This window comes from Sciurus carolinensis, chromosome 14 (assembly GCF_902686445.1).
Source record: "Sciurus carolinensis chromosome 14, mSciCar1.2, whole genome shotgun sequence".
Lineage (NCBI taxonomy): Eukaryota > Metazoa > Chordata > Mammalia > Rodentia > Sciuridae > Sciurus > Sciurus carolinensis.
Window position 1 is genome coordinate 10,338,465 of NC_062226.1, and position 23,303 is coordinate 10,361,767.

Here is a 23,303-nt window from a genome sequence, read left to right on the forward strand (position 1 = left end):
GGTTGGCCAAGGCTTAACACCAGAGCCTCATGAGGAAGCAGCAGGAAGAGCCCGATGGTCCCATTCCTGCCCCTAGCCGGGCCGGGCACAGCGCACTAGGCTGTGCACCCGATTCTGCAGACCCAGCCAGATGCTGGTGGGACTGGGGGCATCTTGGCCGACAGCCACTGCCCAGCACAGCCACCGCTGAGTAATCGTATCTAATTACACTTAACTATGTCATTACCCACTCCAACATGTGCGAGGAGATGCCGAGGACACGGCTGCCACCGCGGCCACCGCCGCCTCGCCTCGTGCGAGGAATAATTACGGGGCTCTCTCCTCTGCCAAATGAGGCTGTAATTAACCCTAATTGCTTGAAATGCAACTGGCTGATTCTGGGAGATTAATCAAGTGGGACTCAATTGTTAGTGAGTGACTTAGTATGACAAATCGCTACATCACCAAGCAGGCCTCACCGCCCCCGGCCGTCAGCACCGAGCCCTGGTGGACCCTGGACCAGCAGCATCCTGGGGCTTCCCAGCTTCTAGGGAGCTCCCTCCCCAGACTCGACCTAGGAACTGGGCCCCAGCATCCCAGCCAGTAACGAGCATGGAAAGCACGATTTACATGGATGTCCGTGGACCTTCTGCAGGCTCGTGTGTATACACACGTGCATGGTGTCCCTGCGCTCAGGTCACCCATGTGTGAATTTGCAGCAGCACTCCTTCTCTCAGGCTAATGCACCTCTGCACCATGGATCCTGGCCTGGTGAGAGCACAAGCACAGGGGAAGGACTTCAGACCCACTTGCTTTCTTGGTCAGGTAGCTGTGTGCAGTGTATAACCTGTATAACTGTACATGGTGACCCTAAAGTTCTCACAGGAACTAGGAAGTTAGAAGCTATGACAAGTTTTCCATGGCTCAAGTAGCTACATCTGAGTCTTCCCTGATTAAGGTCATATAGTCTTGGGAAAAATAGCCAACCTTGGACAAGAACTTGTCACCATGCCCAGAAGATGCCTTTGATCTAGCCCACAGTCAACCTGCTCAGACAAGCTTTCTGTGCCCTCCAGACCCTTGCCTGTCACCTCTTTGGCCCCCTAGTTTGGATCAGGTGACATGCTGGGGCTCCAGAGGCCTCTGAGTTTCCTCTGCTTGGTTTCTCATCTTCTCTCCTGTGAGGCTGGGTGCTCCCACAGTGGGCCTGGGTCTGTCTGTCACAGCCAGTCCTGGGGCTGCACTACAAGGCACCTCGGGCTCCTCTGTGATGGCTGGTGGTGGGGCCACTGGCAAAGCCCTCCTGCCAAGGGCCTCTGTCCAGAAGGAGGGCAGAGCCAGGGACCAGCCCCCTCCCCTGCAGGAGTGGTCACCACTATGACCCAGGTGCATGGTGCACAGGTCTCCCCAGCGGGAGGAGCTGGCCAGGGTACCCAGGGCACGGCAGGTGCAGGGATACTGGCTGCACCAGGCGGTCCCAAAACCCTGAAGCCACCCTCAGAAAGCTCCCAGAGGCGGCCTGGCTCCTCGAGGTCCTGCACCCAGGGTGAGGCAGGGGCAAGGAAACCCATGTCCCTGAACGCTGCTGCTCTAGACAGGCTCCAGAAGAGCAGCCATGGGTGGGACCCAGCGGGAGGCAGACGCTGGCTCCGGGTACGGAGGAACCGTCTACCCTTCCCAAGTCGTCACTCTTCAGGGCACTGATCCCTCTGGTCTAAAGCTGTTCCACACACATGGAGACGCCAGGGCAGGACTGGAGTCTGGCCTCCCAGCCCAGAGGCAGCGTCTCCGAGAGCTGCTGAATTCAATGCAGGGCTCCCCAGCCAGGTGGCAGCCCCCATCACTGCACGCACTCAAGCAGGGATCTGTCCGGGTGCCCGCGGGCTTCCACCGGGCCTGGGCACGCAGAAGGGGCCCCGGCATTTCCTAGACTCTTCAACGCACTGAAGACAAGGAGAGGGCTTACCTGTGGGTCGGGCGGGTGCGCGGGCCCCGGGGTGTGGCAGAGGTTGTTGGGACTGCCTCCGTGGGGCATGTGGCTGGGCTGTCCTGCCATCCTGCATGCCAGCCTCACGAGGGCACGGGCTGCAACAGAAAATGGGGCCTGTTCACTTTCTCCCTGAGACACCTGCAGAAGGAAGGGCCCTCCCCTGCCAGCTGAGTGGCCAGCCCACAGTCGCCCGCCCGGAAGCGGCAGGGCAGGACTTTATACCCCATGTGACACAGTCTCCCTCCTTGTGCTCTCCTGACCAGCTTGCTAGGATCATCCCAATCAGAGAGGCAGAACCCAGGTCCCCGTAGGGACAAGCCAATCAGCGGTCCCTGGGCCGGCAGAGAAGGCACCGTGTTCAACCCTGCCCACCAGCCCCTGCCAGGCTCCGAAGCCCTGCTCCTCCCACAGCCTCTCGGGGAGCTGTTCTGCTCGGCCCCCCAACACCACTCTTCCATAAAGCCAGGTGGCAGCGGGAAAGAGAACTGAGTAAGACTTTGGAAGCAGCTTTAGGAAGGGCCCCACCCCCGTGTCCCTGCTGGGCCGTGGCATGCCAGACCCCACATATCAGGAAGGCCAGTCCCCTGGGTCCTGCTCAGTGTCCTGCATGAACCTCTGGGCAGGGACAAGGCCTCCTGCAGAGAAGCAGCCCTCAACCTCCAGGAGTTGGTCTGCCCCAAGAATCCAGGATGCACTGCAGCAGCCGTGCCTGATGCAGCACCACTACATCCCCAGTCCTGAGCCAGTGTCTCCCCGGGACCACTGCTGGTCCTGGTGTCAGAGGCAGCCTCTGGCCTCCCCATCAGACGAGCCCCTCTGGGTGGGGACCAACGCTTGTCTACCCAGAAGCTGAGGAAAGGCGGCACAGAGCCCTGCGATCCTCCCAGGAGCAGTGCCTTCCTTCATCCAGCCTACGCGTTTCTGCAGCTCCACCACGGGCCAGGGCCAGACCTGGCTGCTGCAGGCGTGTGCAGAAGGTACCAGGACCACTCAGGCAGGTGAACCTGGCCATGTGTCTATGGGACCTGGATGTCCCAACCTCTCGCCAGCCATATTCATGAGAACCCCCGGAGGACTGGCCCAAGCTGTTGAAGTAGTTTTGCTGGCTTCCTGGAGAGGCGGAGGTCCCTGGGACTAGGAAGAGCTCTGCGCGCCCTTCCAGAATGCCTGACAGGTGAGCGAGCAAGCCAGGTGCCTGCCTCAGGCCAGGGGATTCTGTCTGCGACGGCAGCCTTGCTCCTGTTCTGGTCCTGCCTCCCCACCCCTAACAGGTCCCCTAGGAGCACAAGGCACATAGCATTGTCGCAGGGTGCTGTGTGAAGAATAAGACCTGAGAAGGTCATTTGTATTAGTCTGTTTTCCGTTACCAGAATGAAGCGTAGGCTGGTGACTTTACAAAGAAGAGAGTTCATTTGGTTCCTGGTCCTGGAGGTCAAGGGCATGAGGCCAGCATCAGCTTGCTCTGGTGAGGCCCTCATGGTGGACACACTGCAATGGCAGGAATGTATGGGGGCAATCACCCACCAGACAGGAAGACAGACACAATGCCGTCATCAGGCTGGGCTTCTGTAGCAACTCAATCTCTCTCTGTCTCTCTGTTCTTTTTTTTCTTTCTTTCTTTTAGTAGATGGACACAATACCTTTATTTTATTTATTTTTATGCAGTGCTGAGGATCAAACCCAGTGCCTCTCCCATGCTAGGCAAGTGCTCTACCACTGAGCCACAGCCCAGCCCCGTCACTCAGTCTCTGAGAGCTAGCTCGGGGTCCCACCTGGTCATGGGCTCCCAGCAGCCCCAGCAGCCTTTCCCAAGCCCCGAGGGTCAGCAGTCCTGCGGGTCCTGGTTAAGGAGCCCCACACCCCACTGATGTGGGGCACCTTCTGGGCAGTGGGAAAGACGTCAGCACCAGGGGTGCGGCCAGAGTCCTGGCGAGCTGGTCACTGCGTCCCAGGCTGGGGCCCACTCTTCCTCCATCAACATGACACCCTCGCATGTCAAAGATGCCCACCAGACCCTCAGTTTCCTGCTGAGCTTGACCCTGGGGCTCCCCAGCTGTGCCCTCCAGGGCACCCCAGCTCTCTGCGACTTGCACCCTAGCGTTACTCTTCCTCCGAGTCCTCGGGCAGCTCCCCCGTCCCAACCCCACCGCTGGGGTGAAACCGCTCTCCAGCACGCAGACAGCAGGTGAGCCTCAGGGAACAGATGTGGACTCAGAAGGCACCCAACCCAGGACCATGACGCTCCTGGCCGAGGCCTCTGCCCTGGGAGGGCCATCTCCTGCCCATGACACTTAGCCAGCCTGGACAGGGCCATTTGATGTGGCTCGTCCCAATACACAAAGATCCTGGCAGACCTCTTGTCCTCGGGGTCCGGAGGGCAGCCTCAGAACCAACGGTCACGTGGTGGGCACTTCCTCTGCCTCCACCGCTGGGACTCCCAGGGCCTGGCATTCTCCCCAACAAGCCCTGAACGCAGATGGGACCAGGCGCCCTGGGCATCTTCCCGCCATCTGGCTGAGCGCCGCGCTGGAGCACACCCCCAGGGTGACATGGTGCAGGAGCCAGGGTACGAACAGCCCCAGGATAAGCAGATAAACACGGAGCATCTTCCTCAGGCACTGCTGCTACTCAGGGGGAAAGTCTGCCGTGCACGCTGGGTACTAGTGCGCGGCATGTAAAATGCGCATGAATTTGGAGATGAAACCGGAGACTCCTGCGGGCTCTGCAGCTGCTGCAGGCTGCACCCCAAGACCCCTCGGGGTGACATGTTCACCGTCCTCTGCCCTTAGGGAGGCCATGGGGGAAAGGCTGGAGGACCGTCTTCAGGAGAAGGTTCCGTCTTTATCTCAGAAGGCTCCAGAAGGGACTCACAGGCTGCCCCTGCCCCAGCTCCATCCTCAGATTGTGGATCCCTCATCCTGCCTCACCCAGCTCCAGTCCCAAGGCTTCTGGCCAACGGGCCGGAGTTTGAATCTCCACCCTGTCACCCCCCAGCAGGGACCCTGGGCACATCCCACTGGGTGAGAGACTGGCAGGTGTTCATGAAAGCCACCAACCTATGGCACCCTCCCACTGCTGTCCTGAGCTGTAGCCTGCACACCCTGGAGCTCGCTCCTCGGCCTCACCTGGCTCCAGGGTCACCTCAGAAACAACAGTGAGCGCTAAGAGTCGCTGTGGCAGGACTGCATCCTGCTTCATGCACCGACTTAGCATAACCCCAAGATGGGATCTGTCATCCCATTGTACAGATGGGAACTGAGGCACGGAGGTTAATAGGTTTGCACAGGCCACACAATCACAGGTACAGGGCTGGGACTTGGACCTCTGAAGGTGTCTCGTTGGAAGCCCCCACCCTCCGTCCTCGTGGGCTCTGATGTTGCAATGTGCCACCCTCCCTTCCAGCTGGGCCACGTAGGGATCCCAGCGGAGAGCTCACCTCTGGACCACACCCGGCTACTGTCCACACCACCTTTTCTAACAAATCCCTAGGCTTAATAAGTGACTGTCACCAACAGCAGTTCTGCCCTGAACCCAATGGGACCCCAGGCAAGAGGAGGAAAGCAGTTCCCTCTCCACCAAGCACCACAGAGGGCGCTTCAGAGGGGAAGGAGGCTGCGCAGCTGGGGGGAGGCAGAGGCAGGGAGGGAGGAAGGGAGGGAGTGAAGGTTCTCCAAGACCTTCCAGGGCCGGGTTCCCGTGTTCATCGGCACTACTGCTGAACCCATTTTACTAATGTGGGAGTAGGGTCAGAAAGAGGCGGCCGGAGGCCGTTTGGCTTATCATCTGCAGAGGGAATTCAGACTCACACCTCCCTGACCCCTCCGTCCCTCCTCATTCCAAAGACTCCCCTGCCTCGGGGGACTCTCTGGGGACACTGGATTTGGGGGACTTGCTTTCTGTCTGCTCTACCTCAATGGAAATCTGAGCCCCCTACACCAGAAACTGCAACCAAAAACTGCCTCTTAGGGGTTCAGATTCAGGAAGACCATGACAAAGGGCACCTGGGGGATGGGGTGTGGGGACCAAGGAAAAGCCCTGTGGTACACGCAGGAGTTGCCTGCCCCTGGGACCCCGTGGCTCCTGCCAAGCTGTGGAACAATGAGCCAGTGGCTGCCAAGCCCAGCTCAGGGGCCAAAAATCTGTGGAATGCGAGACCCAGAGCCACAGGCCATGCTGATCACCCCTGGAGAGGGCCTGCTTCACAGCAAGCGAGGGCCACGTGTTCCCACGGCACCGGGATGCACAGGCAGCTCCCAGCCCAGGCTCCTGGCTGGGACAATGGTGACAATAAAACACCCGGTGCTGTGTGTCTGCTAGGCCTCCAGGGACCAGATCAGGAGCAGCCTAGGGTTAGGAGACGCCAGCTCAGGAGCCGCACTGCCTAGGCTCAATGCTGGCTCAGCTTCCTCACCTGGAAAATGGGCCTAAGAGTAAGATGAACCCCTCAGGGTCGCGGAGGGGAGTGGCATTTCAGTAGACCGTGGCAAGAGCTGGGCACCGCGAAGGGCTGCTGTCTCCATATGAAGGACACAGGAATGAAGCTCTGAGATGGGCAGGGGCTTGCCCGGGTCACACCACCAGAGAGGGCCTGCAGGACTCCAGCTCACTGCTCCATGCCCTGCCCTGCCTCGTCCTCACAGGAACCACGGCTGCCTTTGCAAGCCTTCCAAATGCCCCTCCCTGCGGGGCCCTGACAAGGATTACTGATGGGACGTGACCCTAGGGAACCACAGGGCTTGGTTTAACTCCCTGGAAGGGCTAAGCTGGGTTCTGAGGTTCCAAGTGGCCTTTCCCACCGAGACTGTCACCTGGCCCTTGCTCACCTCCCAGCAGTTTCGCGGAGGGGGCAATTCCACCTTTGCCTCCTGCCACATGTCATGGAGGCCGGCAGCTCCCTGAGGTCTCTCTGAAAGAGGACCCTGCGGGAGGGCTCTGGCCAAGGACTCTGCCTGGCAATTGCTTGGAGGCCCACGCACAGGGGCCCTCGAGCAGGTCTGGAGGAGGTGCATTCGCAGGTGCCCATCCCTGAGGGGTGCCTGTGTGTCCTGCCAGCTGTCTCCTGCATCAGGTGGGCATGCACACAGGCAGGGTTCCTCTGCTGTCCACAGGCTCTGAGCCCAGGTGCCCTCTCGTTCTGTCCTCTGGGGCAAGGGGTGGAGATGGACAGGTCCCTGGGACTCCCAGCTCACAGGTGCTGGCCTCCATGCCAGTTTCCCTGAGAAAGGCTCCTTCTTGGTCCCCCTGCCAGGTGAGAGCTTCACAGCTGTCCCCAGGCTGCCATGCACGACCATGGTCCTCCTCCTCCTCCAGGGAACAACCCAACACCGGGGCCAGCACCTGCGGCTACTTCCACAGGCTGGCTGGCTCCCGGAAGCAGGTGTTTATGATGGATGCCCACCAGCACCCTAGAGAGGTCCCACAGGCTGGCACTGCCCATCACTCCGCCTACTCAGCTGGAGAGCTGAGGCCCAGCAAGGAGGTGCAGCAGCTCACGGCGCCTGGCCATGGATGGGGTCAAGGCAGAAGGGCTTCGGTGTCAGCGGGCATCCATGGGTGATCTGATGTCTCCCAAGAAACCTGAGAGGTGCCATCACCCAATCTTGCAGATGAGGAAACTGAGGCTTTGAGAAATGTGACTTGCCCGAGGAGGAGCATGCGCTGGCCAGGGCATCCATCCGCACCTCCTCCTCAGGCCAGTGGGACGCAGCAACGACAGAAGGAAACTCAGCTAACAGAGTCCCCGCATGAGGTAAGATCCCTGAGGGATGGCCCCACCCACAGCCTGGCAGGCATTACGTACGGACCAGGCGGGCATCAAGGGGTGGGCACCACGTTCACCCTGGAGACGCCCCGGGCAGAGGCTGCTATAACCCACTGTGCAGAGGGAGAAATGGAAGTTCAGACAGTGTAAGAGACAGGTCCAAGGCCACGCACGCAGCACAGGACAGAACTGAGACCTGGAAACAAGCTGGTCTTGTCCATCCATTCTGCCTCAGAAGAGAGTGTGAATGAGCAAGTGAGCGAATGGGTTCTGGCCAGGACTGTGGCTCTGGCTGTGGTGGCCTCCCCCCACCTGCCCCAGGGCCCCTTCTCCTCTAGTCTCAACGTTGCCCATTTATCACTTGACAGGAAGCAGTCACATCCCAGGCCGGGGCGTGGGGCCCGTTGCGCTGGAGGGGATGAGCCACAGATGGTGTCTGGTTTCCGAACCGGTCCTGTGCCCCTCCCCCTCCCCTTCCCCCAAAGCCACACACGCTGCTCAGATTCTGTGGCTCCATGACCCGCGGGAGCCTGGCTTCTCCAAGGCACAGACTTCACCAAAAGCTGCTCCTGGAGGCAGGGGGCGAAGCGTGCAGAGGTTCCTGACGGCCCCTTCCCAGCCAGCGGGGCCTCCCCCAGGTGCACCCCAAGATCGGGAGCTGGCAGGCTGGGGCCAGGGGGCCTCTCCTGCTCAAGTGCCCCCACCTCCCTGCCCCATCCTGCCCTCCCGCTCGACTCTCCTCACACATAAAACCACCCTCACTTTCTGTCCAGCTGGGAGGGCTCCAGCCCCAGCCACCCACAGCCACAGACATCGCAGACTCAACTCACCTGAAAGGGAGCCCACCCTTCCCTGGGTCCCTGTCTCAGCGAGGGGGCTGCCTCCCAGTCTGCCCAGAGACCCAGCACGACCCAGGTCCACCCCAGCACCTGCCCTCCACCGTGGCCGCACCAGTCCGGCCGATTCTTCTCCAAGTGTCTCCACTCACCCAAGAATCCCTGCCCCATGCTGGCCTTGACCCTCCTCCACAGGACCCCGCAGCCCCCCGCCTGCTTTCCCAGCTCCACACTGCCCTCCAGGCCACCTGGGAAAGGTTTTCCTAAGACACGAGTCTGAACTCTCTGCTGCTCTGCCTGGCTGAAGGCCTGTGTGCTGAGAGGATCTGAGCTGGCGAAGCTGCCCAGTGTTACCCAGTCTTCCCCCAGAGCCCTGCCCCATGGCCCCACTAAAACCTACCCTGCCAGCGACACAGCACCCAGCCCTCCAGATGCCTCCACGTGGCAGGCTCAGCCTGGAAGACCCACGCACGACCCCTTCATGGGCGAAGTCCCACTGATCCACGAAGACCAGATCTCTGGCCCTACTCAGGGCGGGCACTTCTTATGGGATCTTGGGAATGTGCCATCTCCTCCCTGAGCCTTGATGTCCTCATCCATAAAGAAGGGGGGTAGCCAGACCTCCCAGGGTGGCTAGGAGGATGCCACGGGACACACGGGTGGCACCAAGTCCCCTTCTCCCCTGCCCATCGGATGGTGTCTCCCTAATGTCAGCTTCCTCTGTCACTGAGCCTTGCCTTCAATGCTGGCCTTTCCAAGCCGGGACGGACAGTTCCTCTGCACCTCCAACACCTCACCCAAGTTAGCACAAAGCAGGGATCTAGTGAGAGTAAGAGTCGCGCGAGTCAATTCTGCCAAAGGTGGCGGGACTCCCCTGGCCTCCGGAAACCCCCAAGAACCTCCAATCCCCATCGTCACAGATCAGGCCAAAGTCCCCGTGCAACTCAAAACAAACTGCACCACATACCACAGGGTTCCCAGGACCTTTTTAAAAATGAGACAGCTCCCGATCACATTTCACTTCCTCCTACTTAGGTAATAAAACCAAATTCTGGAAGAAAAAGAATGTAGGGGCTGTAACCATCTCGTGTCTCAGTTGAAGAAAGAGGCACCGGGTTTCTATCTGGGGACACTGGGCCTGGGGCCCCTCCAAGACCGAGCTGAGGTCCACCGAGCACTTCCTTTGCACACAGCCCACGGGTGATGTCTGCAACCCACCCCCATTCTACAGATGAGGAAACTGAGGCACACTGAAGTCAACTGACTTGTCAATCACTTGTGGCAGGGAAACAGCAAGCTGATTCTCCAGGGAAAGCTGGGATACTGCAGGGCCCCTCAGGCCCCCTAGCAGGTCACATACAAGTGACCCCTGCCTCCCTGGAAACGGACTGCTTGTTCCTCGAGACGGAGGCAGGCTCTGGGTTAAACTGTGTCCTGGCAAGTCCCCTGTCCCCCCTCAGTGCCCAACTGTTCAGCCAGCCTTCCCGGATCCCCTACCCTGTTGGTCCACTCCAGTTCCACAGCCCTGCCCTGCACTCCCTGCCTAGTGGTGAATCTGCCTCCTCAACACGGACAGTCCCCCGAAGACAGAACCCAAACTGCTCTCCTCCACACCCACAGGTGCAGAGAATGGGCTTGGAGGTGCACGGCTGCCAGGCCAGGAGGAGACGCCTGCTGTCCCTAGGCCAGCTCGTCTGGGAGCCAGGGCTTAGAGGGAAGGGATGGATTTCAGAGCAGAGAGGCCTCTACCGCCACGTTCCGCCTTGGACCACGCTACCCCCTGGGCTGGAGGGCTGGGTGTCTGTCGTCAGTTTGTCCTGGGCCCCAGCAGATCTCCACGCAGGGCAAGTTCTTGGGCTCTGACCTCCACCAATTTTCTCTCCTGCAGAAAGGGACCCAGGCAGCCAGACCCAGCAGTCGGGGGAGAGTGGCTTTTTCTGCCCCCCTTACCTCCTCTTCGGAGTCTGGTGATGCCAGGGATCACTCAACAGGAAACCATCTGGCGGCAACCACCCTGCCCTGGGATGGTGGCAAAGGTCCTGCCAGGTTCCCGGCACTGTTGCCCTTGCTGGTCACCCCCACTGGGCAGGTGGTCAAGCAAGTGGCGGGTGGCAGAGGTGTCACCAGGGCAGGTGGCCCCACAGGCTCAGGTCTCTGGGGCCTGGCTCCCTGTCACTTGCTAAGCATACCCCCAGGAACACAGGCAAGAGGAAGGACAAGCAGGTCACCCACGGCTGGAGGTTGGCAGAGGCTGCGTACCTTTCAAAGTGCCTCCTGAGCTCGGAAAGGTCTGCTGGTCTCAGGGCTGGGGGCAGGTGCGCGGGGCTGGGGCCCTCCGAGGGTCTGAGTGGCCTCCGTGCCCAGGCGGGTGAAGGACGGGGCCCATCTGTGTGAGGGACTTCCCCTCCCTAAGACACCGGTCCCTATTCTCCTCCAAAAGGAAACTCCCCCACCACACACTGCTCCAAAAATAGCTCCGGCTGCCACCTCCATGGCGAAAGAAACTGTCACCACTGCCACAAAGCCTGCTGTTCACCTGGGGCTCCAAGTTGATGGCAGTGGCCAGTCGATAGTCTTGGACTGCAATCACAGCCCCCTCTGGGATGACCCGGCTCTGCTCCGCATTTTACCCACCAGGAAACTGGCAGGAGGGCAAGAGGTGGCCCCAGGCTGTGAGCAGGCAGAGCAGCACCTGCCCTAAGCCAGCCCCTTAATCACACCCCCCACACTGCTCAGGCAAAGGGATGTGCCCTCCAGGCTGCCACCGCAGCACCAGGCCCCTGGCGGCTGATGCTGGAAGAAAGCCCTTTGGGTTCTGGGGTGGGGGCCGGGGGTCTTCCCCTTGCCCTGTGCTCATGCCCACCCACTCCTACCAGGGTCAACAAGTGCTAAGGAGCATAAAAATCCTGGCTGTCCCTTTAAAAAAAGCCTAGGCTTCCGTTTCTTTTGTGTCTGCTGTCACGAGATAGGACAGCTTGGTAGGTGCCAGCCCTGGGTTCAAGTCCTGGCTCTGTCACATCCCCCAGTGTGTGCCACAGAGTCCTCACAGGCAAACCAGGAACAAGTACAGATAACACCTACTGCCCGAGGCTGCTGAAGAGTCGCGTGGCACTCCAGGGTGGAAAGTGCTTAGCTCTGGGCCTGCACCTAACGACAGCCAGTCCAGGGGCCCTGATTCTTACCACCTCGTGACTGGTCTGTCTTTCACTCTCCAAAATGGGGCCTCGAGTCCAGAACTGAGGACTGAGGATGCCAGTCCCACCTTCCCTTCCGTCCACACGTCCTTCCTGATGCCTCCTCTGTGCAGGGCCTGCACTGACAACTGGGGACCCAGGGACAGCACAGACCAACACAAAGCTCCTCCGCTTACCAGGTCAACAGGACGGAGCCCTGGACACCCACAGCCAGAAAACAGCGCACAAGTGTGCCAGCAAGAGGGCTAATGCCTCCTGCTCCCGGCAACGCCAGGCCACAGACAGCATCTCGCACGGGCGGAGTCTGCGGTGGCCTCAAAGATGGGTGGGACTGGACCTGGGGGAAGGGGGTTCCTGGCAGAGGACACAGTGGGCTCAAGGGCACGGCGGCCAGGCAGCTCCACAGGCCAGCCCCAGCCCACAGTCCCCGCGAAGAGCTCTGGGTGGCCACACCTGCCTCCTCCTTCAGAACAAGAGCCACCTCTACCCTGCGCCAACCACCCCCCGAGCCCCATCTGTAGCTCTACTGCCACTGGGACTGACACAGGCATATGGCAGCTGAGCCCCAGTGGACACGCCGAGCCAGATCCTGGCACCAGGCTCGGCCACCTGCCAGCACACCTTCCCCACCAGCCGGGCCCAACTGTCAGGCATATGCCAGGTGCCGGCCCCTTCGGAGGCTGCAGCTGGACCCAGGCCAGTCATCCACCAGTCGGCAGGGACTGGACTCCCGGCCCAGGCCCTGATGTGTGCAGCTCTCCCCAGGAGGAGGTGGCTGCAGCCCTGTGACCTCCAAGGCCCTGCAGGTGGATGTCACCAGCCTCTATTCATGGACAGGCTGGGGCTCCTGGAAAATCAGAGCATCAGCGGCATGTGGCTAAGCTCAGCTCAGTGACTGGGTGACAGAGTCCCCTCTGTCTACAGGACTGGCGCCTAATCACAGTTTGTGGTGCCACCTCTGTGTCACTGTCCTGGTCAGAATCCTCACTGGACCCAGAGTTGGGCCTGGGACATATGTGGCCACTTTTAGCTCCATGAGAATGGTTTTTACTTTGAGTCACAGCATGTATGGCCTGGTGGCCTGGGACTCACAAGGCGTGGACTCTCAGGGAGCTGCATGGTCTCAGGAAAGTCACAGCCTGTCTCTGGGCCTTAGTTTCCCCACCTGTAACATGGGTAGGCAGGGCTCCACAGTCCAGCAGGGGCCTTCTCGTGCTGATGTGCTTCCTAAGGCTGACAGGGGCCTGGTGACTCTGGGGTGCCCTGAACTGAGCTCAGGGATCTGGTATCCAACCATGTGCTCATTACTGGGAGGAAAACCAGGTCTTCTGGGTCTGGAATTGCTAAGAGGATTTGTTCTCTGGCCCTGGAACACTTTGAGTCCCCCCACCCCCTGCCATCACCCTCCCCGCTCACAGCAAGCCACTGCCTCCTACGGGCGCAATCAGATGCCTCTGGGCTCCCAGACACACGGGCGTGCGCACGGAGGAGGGGGTCACATGCAGAGCACATCTATGTGCCAGGGGCTGGGCCAGACCCTTCATGTCTACTGGTAGCTGTGTGCCACCCTGCAAGGTAGACAGTGTAGCCATTTGGCTGAAGGGAAACAGAGGCTCCGAGTCACGGGTGACTCGCTGGGGCTGTACCGTCTGGAGGGAGGCGGAGCTCGGATGCGGTGCGGGCTGAGTGTGCACCTGGACACCCTCTGCAGTGCAGGCTGGGCTCCTGCCCGCGGAGAAGCAGCAGGTGTGTGTGTGGGAGGGACAAATCAAAGTGCCCCACTGTGTTGCTTGGGGAAGTCAGGGGGACTTGAGGGAGGCACATGCCGGAGCTGGTGAGGAGGTGGACGGGTCACCCAGCATGGGCTCTGGAGTCTGAGTTCAAATCCTGCGCTGCCTGTGTGCCCACATGAGGTTGGGCCAGTCCCATGGTCACTTCTTTGCAGCTCCCTCCTCTGTAAGCAGGGACCATGGTAGGACCCATCTGAGGACATGAGGGTAAAATGCCAGCCCAGGACCACGTACACACAAGAGCTCCTGCTGTCCTGCGATCGCTGTTACAAACAGCCAGGTCCCGAAACAACCCAGCTGAAGCCCACTGATCACAGTAAGGCCTCACTCTGCAGCATGCCCTCTCAGGGACAGCCAGGGCCGTGGGCCTGGGGGCTAGGCAGGAGGCATCCAAGCCTGAGGCCTGAGTCTTCGCCAGAGGACAGGAAAGGCCACACTTCCTCGCAGAAGCTGGGACGTGATGGCAAAGCATTTTACAAAGTTACCAGGACCACGGACCTGTGCTCCCCTCCCCCTACTGTCTCAATAAAATAAATCTTGGCCAGCGGCTCGCAAGAGGCCCTATATATTTACATGACGACCGTGCCTCATGATCACAGGGCACGTGGTTCCAGTAGGCGGCATGTGGCAGGGATGACAGGGGTCTTAGGAGAGTCACTATTTTCCAGCGACTTTTATTGTCCATTATATCCCGGCGTTTACAGGGCTCTGCTCCGGGCCTGGCGGGAATATCACACACGGTGGGGCTGGTGGAATATTCCAGTTGCAATGTTGCATACCCTTTCTGGCGCTCCCCATCCGCCCACGTCTTTGTGTGATATTGAGACCCCAGGGAGCTCCTGGGCCTCAGGAAGGGAAGGCTGTGGGGTCTAATGCACACACAACCCCACCAAGCCACTGGCTGAGCTCCAGCCTGAAGTCCCAGCCCAGGGACACTCCTCTGTGGCTTCCCTGGGGTTCACGTGGCTATGTGAGGGGAGGGGACAGAGGTGTAATAAGCTGGCTACTACTGGCTCATGGTGGCTGCATGTTTAGTTTTTCAGGCATTTGATGAGTCAGTTAATATCACATTGGCTTCCTGAACTTGACCATGGGAGGAGTATTTACACCATGGAAATCGGCAAATGCTACAAATCAGGGGTTTGTACAATACCCACCCCCACACTGTTAAACATTCCACAGCACAGCCCAGGATGGGGGAACACCTGAAAGGGCACATGGGCTGAAGAGTCAGGCGTGACTCCTGGCTTTCTCAGCCACTTATCGCATGACCTTGGGTAAGTTATTCTCTTTTGAGCCTCTGCTTCCTTATCTGTGAGATGGGCACACCCAAACTTCTGGAGTGGCAGGAAGGATCGGAGTAGCTGATGCCAAGTTCCCTAGGTGATGCTTGGTATACAGTAGGTGCTTAATAAAAACTGCTCTCATTCATCTATTCAACACTCGACTGAGCACCTACTTTCTATTAGGTACTATTTATGTGACAGGGAACAAATATGCCCCAGGAGGTGAAAGATGCCACATTCTTCTCATCTGGGTAGTTCTTGATGGTCTTCAGAGGAACTGGGGTCCATATTCTCTTATGGAACCTCATGACAACCTTGAAAGAGCAGAGCAGGAAGTGTCCATTTCTGAGATGAGGAAATGGGGCTAGAGTGTGCCTGGCTTGCAGGAGGTCCCTGATGAGGACAGCAAGGTGGGGCTCAGCCCCAGGCCCACACGGCATCTGCCTATCAATCCCCAGGCCCAGCCAGGCAGCCCTCTCCAATGACCACCAGGGGGGCAGGTAGGATCTGCATCTAGGACCCTGGGTTACAGTCTGGGTTCATGGCCTCCTTGTTCTAGATCTTTCCCCTTCCAGGTCCTGGGATCCCCATCAACATGCCTAGAGGACTTTACCCTGGGTGCTCTTGGCACCCACGACTGCAGTTTGTGAGTCTGCCTCTAGGCTTCCTGGCCTGGCCAAGTGACCCTCAATTCAGGCAGGACTTGGGCCTACCAACATCTGCCATGCCCCAGCTGGATCCAGGGTGAGCCAGGGCCTCCTGGCAGGAAGGAAGAGGGGAGTGAGCCGGGCAGGGCTCTCAGACACCCTCCCCTTGCCAGGCAGGGCCCATCGCCTCTTCCACAGATGAGGAAGCTGTCCCTTCGCCAGTGTCAACAGCACAGAGCTGGGATTCACACCCTGGGCTGGCAGTTCCCAGAGCTTGGGCCTGGGGGGCCCAGCAGAAATCAGGAAGCTACCAAGTCCCACCCCGTTCAGACCTGGAGGCCCACAAATGGGATGCTCCTGGCCACCCAGCCTCAGCCTAACTGGCTGATGAGCATGAGTCCAACGGGAGACCTAGGAAGGTGCAGGCAACTCTGATGACTCAAATAACCTTTGACACTGGGGGTGGGCGGAAGTGGGCAGCATTTTTGGTGGGTGTCACCTGTTTCCTAGAAGGACGCGTCATCAGCTTGTTTAGTCAGCACCTGCCGCGAGGAACAGCCACCACGACGCGCATTTGGTGAGGGGCTGCTTGGCTGGCTGGCCTTCCCTGCAGCCCTCACAGACTACCCACCGGGGACCCCTCACCCGCAGGCAGGGAAACAGGCTGGGGAGGGGGCGCTGGCTCACGACTCTCAGCAGGGTCTTAAGTCTTCAAAACTCCTTTGCCCAAGCAGTTAATTTTTCTATTTGTGGGGACAGGGTTGGAGAGACCCTCTAGAGCTTTGAAAAAAAAGAGAAAAGGAAGAAAAAAGAAGTAGTGCTGAATGGAATTGCAGCAAGGCCCCCAGCCAGCCCGAGGAGGCTGCAGACATCCTGTGCAGTCTGGATTCTTGCGGGCTGAAGGGTCACGCGGTTTCCTTTGCAAAAGGCAAGGTTGAAACAGTCTGCCGTGGTGGGGGTGGGGGAGGGAGGTGTCCACGAGACTAGGAATCATGAGTTCCAGCCCTGGCTGCCCCACTGACTAGCTGGGGGACCAGAGACCAGTCCTTGGCCCTCTCTGGGCCTTGGTGGGTCCTATTTGTTTATTGTGCACCAAGCACTGTCCTACGTATGACGCTGACCTACTTAGCGCCCCCAGCCAGCCTGAGATGCACGAGGGGAAATGAAGACATAAAGGTAGGATGCCCGGTACCAGGCGAGGAACTGGGACTTGAAGCCAGGTAGAGCTTCTAAGCCCTGGGTGGCAGGTCCTCCAGCCTGCGGCAGGTGCTGGCCGATCCCTAGCGTCCTTCCTGTTCTAAAGGCTTTGCGCCTGTGGCTTGGAGGCCATGATTAGCCAGCAGGCCTGGGTCTGGAGCGACCGAGCCGTCCTCCTCAATCCCGCGGCTGCTCCCATCTGCCCCTTCTCGGTGAATTCTGATTTCTTCCGTTTGCTCAGCAGCCTTTATAAACCACAGCCCAGGAGCTCCTCAGGAGGCTCCCTGGGTCACGGAGGCCATCGACCTGGCTCTTTGAGCCTTGCTGAGAGCTGCAAGTCCAAGCAGGAACGGACGACCCCACTGTGATGTCCGTTTTGGAGTTTTACACTCAGGTCGGCCTCTGGGACCGCAGGAGGGAGACTGCCATTCAGGCATCCAAGAAAAGAGAAAAAACATCTATTCACAGCAGACAGAGCCTGCTCTGTGGAACCGATGCTACCAACGTGACAAGCAGCCCAGCTGTGCAAGGGATTCCCGAGAAGCCTGACCTCAGCGCATACACGTGGAAGGCTCAAAGGCTTGGGTGGTCACCAAGCTTTAAAAACATGCCTGGAGGCACCACCGTGCAATTCCAGGGAGAATACGGTTCTGACCCAAAACCTGGGCTCGTCTTCCAAAACAAAATTCTTCCGACAACAGACATTTTTTGGCTTATACAGACTGCAGATCTCTTTCCCTCTGATCTCTAGAGTGAGGAATACTCACACTCAGAAGAATCGGCCACAGCGTCACAGGCGCCTGCTCCAGGCAGTGCGCTGAGCCATGTTTGGGTCCACTGGCTCACCTGGTGATGGGGTGTTAACATCTCCATTCTGCATATAAGGAAACTGAGGCTCAGGCAGGCGCCAATGCGCACAGCTGGGGAGGGCAGAGAAGGGGGTTTAAGACCCAGTGCCAGGGGCTGGGAGGTAGCTGGCCTGCCTAGCACACGAGGGGTCAGAGTTCAATCTCCAGCACCACGCACGCACGCACGCACAGAGCCTGCCTGGAGTGCACGGCAGCCGGGATCCCAGCAGAACCTGCACTGTGGGAGGTTAAGAGGAAAGCTGCACCGGGCAGCGGACGCCACCTCTCAGGGCCTGGATGCACACGCTCCCCTGCACAGGCACTGGGAGAATCCCCCCGGGAGCAGATGGGGAAGGGGAGAGTCCAGCTACCACACCACAGGCCCATGGGCAGCTGGACTACACAGCCCAAATCCCTGGAATCCATTAGCTGGGAATCTGTGCTGAATGCCCAGAATATTCCTGAGCTTCGTTCATACCATCTCGGCAACATCAGATCATCATTAAACAAACTCTCACGCAGGCGTTTCTACCTTCCAGTGGAGACCCTTGGCCCACTCATTTGGGGCCTCCTGTCTCACAGGACAACTTGGGAAGGTCCCCATAGAAGCCACCAGTGCATATTCTGTATTTTTAAGATGAGGAAACCAAGGCATGCAGCAGACAGCATGTTCCCAGGGACATTCAATCCACAGACACACACTGGGCACCTACCTCGAGGCAGGTAGGGGACCAGTCTCTGTCCTCAACGGGCCCCTTTGTTTAGAGACCAGGTATTAGACACCACGAACCAGGACCCCCTGTGAGGGCTGCTTTGTGCCCCAGGGTGTGGAAACGCAGGGGAAGGTAGTGCAGCCCGCCGGGTGTGGGGGCTTTTCCTCAGAACAGGAAGCAGCTGTGAGCGGAGGACAGGGTGGCGCTCCAGGCTGAAGGCAAGCACGTGCGGAGGCCTGGAGGCCGGGCGGGCCCTGCAGAGCGGTGGGACAGAGGCCCGAAGGGCAGCAGTGGGCCCAGTCTGCAGCGGAGGGAGGAACGGGCACAGCAGCCATCTGTGGCAGCCGGCCTGGGGTGCAGAGCCAGGGCTGGGACAGGGCTCTCCAGACACCCCCTCCTGTGGTGCCAAGCCCAGGAACAATGTCACTCGGGGATCACATGACAAATCAAAGCTTGTGGTATCTGTCCCCTGCCCAGTGTGACATGGACACATTTGACTTCCCCACCTGTGCCTGGTCATCTCGGGTGTGTGTGTTTTCATGGGATGGGAGAAAGGAAAACCTACAGAATCCCCTTCTCAGCAAGCCCCATGGCAGAACCTCAAAAGCAGAGGGATGTTCCCAGCTCCAAGACACCCTCTCTTATTTGGCAAGTATTTATTGAGCACCTACTGTGTGCCAGTTCCCACAACGCTAAGCACAACCTTCTCATGGGTTGTCACAACCTCTAGGTCACCTCATTGTGCTGAGTCCTTCTGGCTGGGACAGGGCTGGGATGTTATTCCAGTTCAAGGAGGGGAGAGTGAGGCTCTGAGGGGAGCAGGCTTGCTCAAGATCACTCGGCAGAGCGTCAGGGCTGCGCTCGCCCGGAAATGTCTGACCACAGAGCCTTTGCCAAAGCAGATAAGGGTCCCTGGGGGAACAAAAGGGCCTGGATTCCCTCCCTCCTGCCCCACAAGCTGCCCTTTATCCACCAAGCTGGGGGCGTCGGAGGGTGGGAGGCTTTACTGGTGGGTGCTGCTGGGAATGGTGGGGGCCTGTCACCACTGGGAGGGGCTGCTCACCAGGGCTGGTGCTTGTGCTGAGCTTTGAGAAGCTCTGAGCCCTCAACTGTCCTAGCTGATGCCACCAAAGTATTAAACTGATGGCCTATGTTAAAAAAAAAAAAAAAATTGGGCTGAAGACAGTCTACTCACCTGCTTGTCCTTGAAGCACACACCCAAGTCTAGGATGAGGGGCTCTACACTAAGGAGGCCTGGATCTACGGAGCCTCAGGGACTAGAAGGCAGGGGTGACCTGACCTGTCCCTGCAGCCCCTCACTGTGGGGGTGGCTGTCTCCCTAGCGCTGCTCCGCAGGAATGCCAGCAGACTCCCGGACCTGCTGAGACTGCCCTCCTCCTCCCTTACACTCTGGGAACTGGGTCGCATGGCATTTCCCCAAAACTCATGTCTACCTAGAACCTGGAAATGTGACCTTATTTGGAAATATACACAGTTTCCAATTTACAATGATTTGGATTTAAGAATTTTTGGCATTTATTATGATATAAAAGTGATGTGCATTCAATAGAAATCGTGCTGATGAATTTTGATCTTTGCGCAGGCTGGCCGTATGTGGTAGATCCTCATGGCACTGGACAGCAAGCCACAGTTCAGTCACCACGCAATCACAAGGGGAAACAGCCAGGCTCCACAGTGTGCTCCTTGGGTAAGGATGTTCCACAGGTTAGGTGGACTAATCGCACTTTTTAACTGTGATATTTTCCATTTACGATGGGCTTATCTGGATGTAAAGATACTGTAAGTCCAGGAGTATGCATAGGGTTTTTGCAGGTAAAACTGAGTTAAACTGAGGTCATGTGAGACTAGAGGAGGCCCTAATCCAACGAGTAGTGTCTTTACAAGAAGAGGGAAGTCTGACACTGACACACACAAGGAAGAACGCCATGTGCCAGCAGAGGCAGAGACTGCAGTGCTGTGTCCACAAGTTGGAACACCAAGGATGGCTGGCATCCGGCAGAGGCTGGGAAGAGGCGCGGAATGTCCCCCAGCCTCCAGAAGGAACCAACCCCGTGACACCTGGATTGCGGGCATCTGGCCTCCAGACGGAGCCGATGGCCCAGGCAGCCAACACCCCCCAGGCAGAGCCAGCACGCATTTCCTGTGACCACGACTTCTCGACTGGTCGTTTGGAGGCTGTGCTTCTGTTCTGTGTGCAGAGGACGCGATCAGTGGTTCCCAGGCCTGGGGACTCCACGGGCCTGTAAAGCTTCCCCCAAGCTTTGAAGATGGATGCAGGCTGCCAACTTTTTTTGGCACTCTAAAATAAAATTTCCATCTATTATCACCATTCTTCATGAGAGGAAGGACACTTGACATCAGAGAGTAGCCTACGCCAGGCCTGGCCTTATGTTTTCTCATTTCACCACGGATCAGGGGGACTGTCACACAGCCCTGGGCCGGGCCTGGCTCTGGATTTGGGCGGGACCCGAAAACTCGAGCACGGTGCCTGGGGGTTTCTTCTAATCCTGACTGAGAAGGGAGGTGGCCTTCTCCACCCTCCAGTGAGTCCAAAAGAAGGGCCGCCCCCTTAGAAAGCGGGTTGGTGTATTCCAGCACACCTGTGGCAATTCCAGGTGAGCCCCTCTGAGGGGGAGACACCCAGGTCCTCAATAAGGCAGCCAGGTCGAGGGGAAAAGAAAATGGAGACAAAAAGCTGAGAGTGAGTGAGAAGCACTGGCCCTTCTCATGAAAAAAAAAAAAAAAAAAAAAAAAAAAAACGAATTGTGAAATTACGCAATGTGCAGACGTGACGGGCCGGTGACTCCAGCTCTCTCCAAAGCCACCTCATAAACCCTGGCTGGCTGCGGAGCGAGAGGCCAGATGCCTGATGCTCTGGGAGGAGCTTTCGTAACATGTGGCCCTGCTGGCCTGATGACCCAATGGACAATGGTCACCCTGTGCTTTGAGACGTTACACCCACACCTGCCCCCAGCAACCAGGGAGAAGTGCAGGGAGCAACAGGACGAAGGTTCCCTCCTCAACTCAAGAGCTCTGCTCCCATCTCGGGGCACTCCTGACGCTGGGGACACACTGCTCGGAGTCTCGGGCCACCGGCTGTGCTGGGACAGTGTCCCAGAGGGTGGCGAGCCCGTACGATAAGGTCCGACGCCATCGCCTTCCAGGGCCGGAGTCCATCTCCCTCCCTCCCACTCTGCACTCCCAGGCCAGGGGCAGGGTGGGCCCCAGTTCTCAGGAAGCCAGGAAACACACTCTTTTCTGGGCTAAATGCCCAGATTCCTTGAGCAGTCACAGGACACACTTTTTCTGAGCTGATCCAAAGCCACAAGCATGGGCTGGGAGTTTCTGTGGGCAGTGGAACCTGCAGGGACCAGACAGGCACACCTGGAATTCCAGGCTCAAAGCTGGTCAGGGAGCGTAGACCTGGGCCAGGCAGGGGCTCCAATCCTGGTCTTCAGTCATGACCAAGGGATAGACCTGCCCTCGGTGGGCCTCAGGGTCCTTTTGAAGATGAGAGCAGTTAACAGACTCTGCCATCATTTGTCAAGCACTTGGTGAGAGGCTCAGGACGCCAGGCACTGCCCGAGGGCTGGGGACCCAGGAGCACAAGGAGGAGAAGGCCCTGCCCTCCCGGGGCTTTGAGCAGCCGGGTGCAGATGCAGACATGAAGCAGACGTGGCCACTCAGAACAGTGAGTGCCGAGGGGTACAGAGGAGGGGCACTGGACTCACGGGGTCATTGGGACAATTAAATTAGGTCATGCAGCAAATTTGCTTATCACATAATCAGCACTCAGCAGAGAAGCAGGGTCCTCCTGGCCCTCCATTACACAAGAAGGACAGCAAAGCCAGGCAGAGGAACGCTGGGCTGCCACACAGGAAGAGGTCTGTCTGGTCTGGGATCTAATTCTAGCCACACATTTTCCAGGGGACCCAGGGGGAGCCCCCTGCCCTGCCTGATCCCTGCTCTTTTTTTTTTATTTTGGCTAGAAAGCTATGCCTCTGACATCGTGCCCTAGGCTAGCCCACCAAAAGGGTCTAGTTTTTTAAAACATCATGCCCCAGGCTAGCCCACAAAAAGGCCTTATTAGTCTCCCCATCCTCATTCAGCCAGCCATTCTCCCACCAACAGGACTGTTCCAGCAAGTGAGAGCCCTCTCCAGGATCAGGTCAGAATTTAAACCTGGGACCCTCCACTTACTTTCTGGGAAACCCTGCCCAAGTTTTGTCACCTCTCTGAGCCTCGCTTCTGTGATCAGATAAAATAAGACTGCACGGTGCCTGGGCTAGCCTGGCACTCAGGAGGCCTACACTAGCATCTGACCCCTCCCTGGGGATGCCCCGGATGGAGGAATGGCCCTGAAGGGGAGGGAGAGGGAACAGGGAGTGTGGATCCTGGCCGGACGTGCCAGGCCCAGTCTGAGGGTCTCTTGGCATCTGAAAGAAAAGGCTGAATGGAGGGCCCAGCACTCTCAGGGGGGCTGGGGAGGCAGACCAGGGGACGGCAGCTTCTCCACTGGGTGTCTTGTCTCCGAACCTCAGTCTACCAGTCTACCCCAGTGTAAAACAGGTCTGGTGGTGACAAGAGTCCAGACATGTGAAGTCATTCAGCCAGGACCTGATATTCTCCCCCTCATCTCATTTACCCATTTGACCCCAGGACGAGGTCAGGCAGGATCAGGCAGTTGAGCCCCTGGTTGGTGGGCAGAACCAGTCTCCTCAAGAACTACCCTGGGGTTAGCTGGCTCTGTGAGGGAGAGAGAAGGGCCTCCCGGTCTAGCCTGGGCTCACCTGCCTGAGAAACCTCCCTTCTGTGGAAGATGATGCCCCAACAGATCCTGGACACTGCTGGACTGTCCTCAGGACACTGCCCTTCATGCTGAACTGTCCCCCACCAAGTGACCCTGCGAACGTGAACGGGGCACCCTATGCCCCCACCCCAACACACACCACAAGCCAGACAGGGATTGAAACTCAAAGCAGCTGGTTCTCACAGTCACCTCAGACTTCTCTGGAACCAATCAGCAAATAAGGAAAGGGAG

The 23,303-nt window shown here is 58.5% G+C and overlaps 1 protein-coding gene across 3 annotated transcripts in view; it reads right to left on the minus strand.

The window, feature by feature from the left end:
* Nek6 (NIMA related kinase 6) overlaps positions 1-23,303 on the minus strand; it is a 75,842-nt gene that overhangs the window by 35,341 nt on the left and 17,198 nt on the right. For 2 of the 3 annotated variants that reach the window (XM_047524059.1, XM_047524060.1), the window contains exon 2: positions 1,946-2,064. In XM_047524059.1, coding sequence (XP_047380015.1) covers positions 1,946-2,035 — 90 coding nt within the window. In that variant the 5' untranslated portion in view covers positions 2,036-2,064. Of the gene's footprint in view, positions 1-1,945; positions 2,065-10,825; positions 10,964-23,303 lie in introns of those variants that run through there. The other variant, XM_047524058.1, reaches the window with a different exon arrangement.